This window comes from Opisthorchis viverrini, assembly GCF_000715545.1.
Source record: "Opisthorchis viverrini unplaced genomic scaffold opera_v5_2, whole genome shotgun sequence".
Taxonomy (NCBI): domain Eukaryota; kingdom Metazoa; phylum Platyhelminthes; class Trematoda; order Opisthorchiida; family Opisthorchiidae; genus Opisthorchis; species Opisthorchis viverrini.
The window spans coordinates 4,261,164-4,268,937 of NW_008751658.1; the positions used below are offsets into that span (position 1 = coordinate 4,261,164).

The following is a 7,774-nucleotide window of genomic DNA, read 5'->3' on the forward strand; positions in this document are numbered from 1 at the left end:
TAGTTTTTGAGTGCCGTTCTCTGGTAAACACTATCTTTCGGAACACGTTCAGTTTTACGCACAAAGAGACATAAATTGGACCATCAAATTAACGAACTGATTATAAGCATAGTGTCCCCTTCAGCCATCTCGTCAGAAATGACAAAGAAATGCCACGATGTCAGCACCTCTATTGATCTCTTCAGTCGGGGCGTAAGACATAAAAGTTACGTAGGTAAAGAGTTGAAATAAGTTTGAGCTGACATTGATTGGTTGATTCCTACAAGTCATTCGACCAATGTCAGTGCAACCAAACCACTTGCTTCAACTGGTTTTGTGCACATAGTCTTGGTTGGTTTGCTTTTATCAGTAGCGCTTCGTTTATCACTAGAATATCTGTGTTTGGAGGTTAACCGAGTCAATCCGATGACCAATAGATATCTGGCTGTTGACAACGAAGGATTCCGATTCGGTCTTTGACCCGACGGTTTCCTTGACAGTATCTGCATTACGTAATTTGGGATGTCTTCTGCAGCACATTGCACTAGGTATCTGTCTGGACTGCCGATAGGGGTGTCTCCGCAACCGCAGAACTCATAGACTATTACTACTACTACATTAGACAGCCTAGGTTCATGTCTGTGCAGAACAAATACTCGTGAAAACCAAATTGATTTGCAAATGACATAGTCTTGGTTGGTTTGCTTTTATCAGTAGCGCTTCGTTTATCACTAGAATATCTGTGTTTGGAGGTTAACCGAGTCAATCCGATGACCAATAGATATCTGGCTGTTGACAACGAAGGATTCCGATTCGGTCTTTGACCCGACGGTTTCCTTGACAGTATCTGCATTACGTAATTTGGGATGTCTTCTGCAGCACATTGCACTAGGTATCTGTCTGGACTGCCGATAGGGGTGTCTCCGCAACCGCAGAACTCATAGACTATTACTACTACTACATTAGACAGCCTAGGTTCACGAGAGATTAGTTGAGTCTCTCTTGAAAACCAAATTGATTTGCAAATGAGTGTAGTTTTTGCAAACTTGAGGCTGCAACTGATACCTGTTTTGACATCGTCGCCTTCAAATTAAATGAACAAGTACAGATCTTTCTTGCTACCTGAATGAACCGAGTTTGTTTGTGTCCCCGTTTCATCGTGAATTTCAATGAAACGCATTCTGCAACAGTTTCTTCTTCAAAAATCCCTTCTTTCGCTCTGATTGATCCAGGCTGCATAGACTCTTCGCTCTGTAGAATGAAGTCTCTTGAACTCTTGACGAGGAGTGTTGAGTGTTGAATTTTCAAAGATGGAGGAAAGTTCTTCGTTTGCCCTTGATTTTGGGCTACCTCACACTCTACCAATAAAATGAAACAAAAACATTCCAAACGTCATTTGCTTGAGTCCAGCTATTTTCAATGATACTCATTCGCTGGCTGAGAATGTGTTGTATATTAGATAAGGTTGTCCATTGATGTGGGCCAGTTGGCAGATGTCAGCGATGTGAAAACACACATAAAAAGTGTTCACACGAGAAATGTGTTTAGCAAACTAGGGCATCTCTCCTTCTGGAGAAAAGTGGACTTACAGTAGTCTTTCGATGCAGGTGTAAAGTTCCGGTGGCGGTCAAAGTCGTAACTTACAATCCATAGTTACTCCTATGGCTGCTACACAGCCGAGAGAATTAGCACAAGCACGTCAGAGTTTGACTGACTTGAGACAAAACAGATTATTGTGTTCCTGGGAGTGTATCTGCTCGTTTTGCAGATATGATGACTAAATTTCGGTTGATGGTTCGCTCTGTATCAAGTTGCGCAATAACGGAGTGTCACGTAGCTTCGTGTGAATAAGCAGTGTGGACTCAAATCTTCACTTCTTGCATTTCCGGACTCTCAGATTTCTAGTGTCTGGTCACCAACCTCCTCTCCTGATAACGGGTTTTTACTTCTGGTGTTCTGGAAGTTGGTCCTTTGTATTGGCCTGTATATGGTTCAAAATGAGTTGTTTTCGGCATTGGTTGAATTTGCGTATGAGTAACTGCCGACTCCGTAACAGTATCACAGTGATTTGCTCAAATGTCTCCGTTCGCCAGTGTGGAACAGTCGGTAGATAAACACCCCTACACATGCACTAACTGGTCACAAATGGGGTGATCGACGCCTACCACTATTCGTGTTCCATCTCTGTCTAGATGTGACTCACATAACCGATGAGACCACACTATTTCACCTTGGCGAATCGACGTGTTAACGTTAGGCGAAATGTTTCACACGCCAGCGAAGTTTGGGTCATGTGGACCTCAGGGTTGAACTATCATGTTGCACTAGTGAGATGCGCTGATAAATAAGGCTTGTAGTTGATATCAGCTCTAATCCATACCCATCGACGCCACCTGCGGACTAAGTTAGAACAACAACACGTTCACACCTGATTCGTATGAATGTGTTATACTTAGGTGAACCAGTTATCACGACTGAATGAATGCGAATCACTGATTGACTCAGGTGGATTTTGTTACCGAAGTGCTGTTACACCAGCGTTCATTGCAGCATTTTGCACTCTAGCATCTGCGGACATTCAAAAAGAGATTGCCATAGCGACGCCCGTTATTTTTCTACGCTATTTTCTACGCCATCCCTGTCTGGCACTTCATCAGAGCCCCTCTGGTTGCTCACACTCCACGGGCAGCGACTTGCTTTCGTTAGGGGGACAGGGCTATGACTGATGATCTAGCCAATAACAGAAGGACACATTCTGAGCGATTTGATCATGAAATTCATCATACACTGTTGCAGTGTGCAACTAAAGGTGAATCTATGGCATGGAAAAATACTGCCACAAGTCACGCCGTCAGTCTGTTCACCTGAGTCCATTAGTCAGGTCCTAAGCACTTTACCTGTATGATGTCCTGACACCTACGCAACCTTTTCACTCACCTGTTGTCGCATCGTCATGCTGAACATAACCTGATCCCTTATTCGAAAACGTTTTTCTTGTCAGTACGCCAATTACCACTGCCAAAATTTTAAGGCTGGTGATGTACAACAGGAATAGGACAAGCTAAATATCACTCGGAAGCATAGTGTTGAAAAGATCGCGTTGGATGTAAACTGTTCGGGTTGCTTTCTGAGCACGAATTTAGCTATGTAACCACATCGGATGTGTAAAGCAAACATCTGAGACTGCCATTTCAATACTATACCACCTCAACAGCACAATGATATCAAAGTTTGTACGAAGGATCTCTCCACAATAAGCTCCTTCATTAAGAGACTTTACATCCTGAAAGTAGCCCCACAATGCCCAGATCCCACTGAGACCCTACAACTCCACCAAAATCCCAATAGGTAAACCGGCAAGCACCCAGGCCTGTCAATCACTCAATCAGTTCAACAAAATCCACAACAAACGCCACAGAAGCACGACCGACTACGATAAGCGTCCGGGCATTTCATAGAAGCCCGGTCGATGTTGATTGGCGCTCACTAAGCGCCAACGAGACAGCTTGGATCAATGTCAAAGAAGTGCCCTTGAAATAGCGCGAGGCAGTTGTAACTTTCGCACTCGCGTGCACACGCTTGTTGCAATAAAGCAGCTGTGTTCCTTGTCGGCGAGTCTTTTTTTCCGACACTAAGCCACTGGAGCGGAGACACCAGTCAGATATAACACACCCACTACCAAGCCTTTTACGTTTGTTACTTCACAGCACTGATCTCTTAATGCCATTATAAAGCATTCCGCCCGGTAGCCCCACAACAGGGGATGGTAGAAAATTTCGTCGGATGGCGAGATTATGGTTCACCGTGGAAACTGATAACAATACCCAGCTTTCGGAAGCCTGTTCTTCTGAAGAGTTGAGAACGAGGTCTGACGGTCTCAGCCCATTACTTTGTCAACGTCCACCGGGATTGTCTTTGTGGTCGACCTGGACGCCCCATCGTATCTTGAGCATGGAAAATATCCCGGTAGGCTTTTAGCTACTCATGAGTAACCAATATGTACGTGGTTTTCCTATCCACAGATGTTCGGTAGTGATGTTCAAGCATGGTTTCCTGAGGGTCGGATTTGAACGTGGAATGTGAGAAACCTCTCGAATAAGGGCTAGACATACAGTTTTTTCTTGCCGAAAAGATACTCAGGCTGCTGGAGTGGACTAGCCACACTAGGTCACATCCGGCTGACTGATCTAGGGAGCTCTGCTCATACTTTTTACTAGAGTGGAAAAAAAGTGACATGTACACGATAGGAGACTCACAGTTGCATAAGAAATGAATCAGTGAACAATATGTCGGCATCAGGTACAGAATGATGACCATCCGACTCTCGAGAGCAAGCTCTATTGCATTTATCGGTGCCTGTGCCCAGACAATATCAGGTGGGAAACGAATAAGTTCTACGTTCAAACGTTCAAACGTTGGTGCTCATATAATCGACGAGTTCAAGTGACTCTGCATTCCTGTTGAGTGGTTTTACTGTTGGCAATGACTTGGAAACTTGGATCCTCTCAGAATATTTTCAAAAAACAGCAATAGTGTCCTGATTGGCCATTTCACTAACAACGACGTGGTTTAGTTTGGGGTAGACACATCTTGATACAGAGACTCACTCAAGAGGTGGACATGGACTTATCATCGACTACGTTGCCGTGTGGCAAATAGATCTGCACGGTGTGCTGGTCCCGAAATTGTTGCTTATGGCTGTCCGTTGCGTAGGGCCGTGCGCATTGCACTTTGCAAACTTCCATAGGTCCGAGAGGAAATCAGTTCAAGTTGAATGTGAAAAAATAGGAGCATGAGGAATCTGGATGGTTGTTTTGCGAAGCTTCATTGCGAGGGCTTATGGATGATCGAATTTCAATCATACACGAAGGTAAGCTGGCCCGAATGACAGCTCGTGTCTAAGTAATTGCTGCGCATAAAATTGGGCTAAACCGAGGGTTGAGGGGAGATTGGTTTGACGAAGTTAGGCAATCGATATCTACCTTCACCCAAAAGTAGTTCTTGGCGTTTGCCAAAGCAATTCAAGGTCCGACAAATGCAGAGACTCGGAGGTGACTAAGAGGCGTTTGGCCTAAACTTGCGAAAAACCTGGGGTAAACAAAATCGAATGTCGGACCAAATAAAAAGAGGTGCGTTAATCGTACGCGGATCGCAGCTGTCAGAAAACATTCGCTATCGGACTAAAAGAAATGTGTGGACAAAAAGTTCATTATCTTCAGCTGATAGAAAACAGAAAATTCTGTAAGCTTGGAAACCACATTTTGGGCTCATCAGAAGGATAGGATTTGATTCTGAGCTACATAAGTCGTCTGCTCTGACTTAAAGTGACGACTTATTTGGTTGACTTACCCACAACCATAGAATCATTTAAGGTCATAAATACACTGCAAAATTAAAACGCAAAGGGAGTGGACGGCTTAGCTGCGGAATTGTTCAAGTCAGAATACTAATGCTGCAGAATGAACTTCTCCACTTGCTATTTAGAAGTTGGGGGATGGAAGACATTTTAAAAGATTCCAAGGATGTATGCATAGGAGTGGAAATAAAACCGATAAATGATGGACAACTACTGCGGAATCAGCCCCCTTTATGCAGCAGACAAGATTGTCGCTCATATCCATCTGAATCGACTAGTCACTGCCATTATGAAAGAAAATATTCTTGAAGATTAGTGTGGGTATCGAGGTGGTGCAAGCACGGTTGAGTTAATTTCCGCTGCAAGATAAATCCCCCAGAAATGGGGTGAACAAAATCAACCGCTCTGTAGGCTTTGTGGTTTCACCTAAACACTGTGGATAGCTCCACGACAGTCTAATCGTCCACGTAACTTTTTCAAATTCATCGAAGCTTTACGGAGGCTCAATGAAAACTTGACCGATTTCGGAATAGGTAGTAGAATGCAGAAGAGTTATTTTCCTGTCCAGCTTTGCACAGTCTGTAGTTAACAGCCACCTGAGTGGATGCTTTCAGCAGGTTCAAAGATGGTATACAAAATTCCTTAGCGACCAGGAGGTTATTTATGCAATTTCAGGTATTTCTTGATCAAAGCCGATGTATATGAGTTCACCGTCTGTATGCTAGGTTTTTGAACTACTGTGCTGTGTATGTGAATTCGGAAGAAGAACTATGGTGGCATCTCGCCTTGGCTTTAATTTGAGTGGCTCGCATCGCGAGCTCGACATGGAATGTCAAGTATTCAGCCAAATAATTTTGAGCTGGCCTGAAGAACTGATTTCTCCTATCTCGGCTGCACGCTATCCACAAAAACTGACGAGTGAAGTCATCACAAATAAAAAATTTTACATGGCACAAAACTTTGTATGGATCAGTAGCTAGCATTCCTTGAACGGGCTTGATTTGCGGCCAGATTTTCGTATCTGTTTATTTTGCTTAAAAGGGGCTTGCACAACTGGCCAAATTACAGTAGTATTAACGAGAGGGTCAGATGAAGCTCTGTCGTGATGCCATTTGTAAATTAATGTATTCCGCCACTTGCGCACAACTTGGTACTGAAAAAAGGACATAAGACTGATAGAATTTCAGGGACTAAGCTTAGTTTATGTGACCAAAAAGGGCGAAGTTTGTCATGGAATGTCAAGGAGTTTTCAACAACTTTTCAAGAAATGTGTTATGTCAAGTAAGTAAGTAAACACAAACTTCAATCGGTTGGAAAACGCTTGGAACAGAGCGGAAAGTTTTTTCGAGAAATACACTCATTTGCAAATCAATTTGGTTTTCACGGAAGACAACTGAATCTCTCATTTATGATAGTATACAAATGAATGTGCTGCACACAGGCCGCCAGCGGAAAGTTTTTCGAGAAATACACTCATTTGCAAATCAATTTGGTTTTCACGGAAGACAACTGAATCTCTCATTTATGATAGTATACAAATGAATGTGCTGCACACAGGCCGCCTCATGCTTCATTTGGCACGATATTCGAGATATCGCAGTATATTTTCATGAGGAAAACTACTCACAAGGTTGCTGAAAACTCTTCGACAGCCCACGACCGGTTTCGCCCTTCTTGGGGCCCATCAGATAGGCGCAGTCCCCGAGTTTCCGTCAACCTTATGTTCCTATGAGAATATACTGCGATATCTCGAATATCGTGCCAAATGAAGCGAGAGGCGGACTGGCGAGGCATATTCAGTTGCCCATCAAAACCAAGTTGGTATGCGGATCACTGCATTTCGCTAAATTCGTGCAATTTCGGTTTAAGCAGATAATAAATTTGACGAAAACTCGAAGACTTCACCTACCCGATGAACTCCAAGGAGGACGAAACCGGCCGTGTGCTGTCGAAGAATATTCAGCAACCTTGTGAGTAGTGTGTTTCGCCGGAACAGCTCATCGCGATATCTCGAAATTTAGGGCGGCATGGTGTAACCCATTCAGTTGCAAACTAGTGAAATTCGTTAGTTTTATGCAAACTAATTTATTACGTTCAGGTGGAATCAACCCTGAAAACGGTAGGGTAGGTTTGCTGTATATATTGGTAATGCACTGCTCATAAGGTTGCTGAAAATCCGTCTACAGCTCACGACCGGTTTCGCCCTTCTTGGGGCTCATCAGGTAGGCGAATTCCACGGGCTTACGTCAACCTTACTGTTTCTTTGAAACCAAATTGCACGAAATTAGCGAGCATACACTCATTTGCAAACTAATTTGCTTTTTCGAGAGACTTGCTTGGAACCCAGCTGAATCTCTCGTTTGTGGTGTTTCGAAGCAGCTGAATGTGCTGCACCAGGGCGAAACCGGTCATGGGCTGTCGACGGATTTTCAGCAACCT

At 43.7% G+C, this 7,774-nt stretch overlaps 1 protein-coding gene across 1 annotated transcript in view; it reads right to left on the minus strand.

Moving 5' to 3' along the window:
- Nucleotides 1-7,199: 7,199 nt before the first annotated feature.
- Nucleotides 7,200-7,774, minus strand: part of T265_00249 (hypothetical protein) — a gene marked incomplete at both ends in the record, with an annotated part of 4,217 nt that continues 3,642 nt past the window's right edge. Inside the window, one exon of the mRNA XM_009163957.1 lies at nucleotides 7,200-7,344. Coding sequence (XP_009162221.1) covers nucleotides 7,200-7,344 — 145 coding nt within the window. The remainder of the gene's footprint in view (nucleotides 7,345-7,774) is intronic.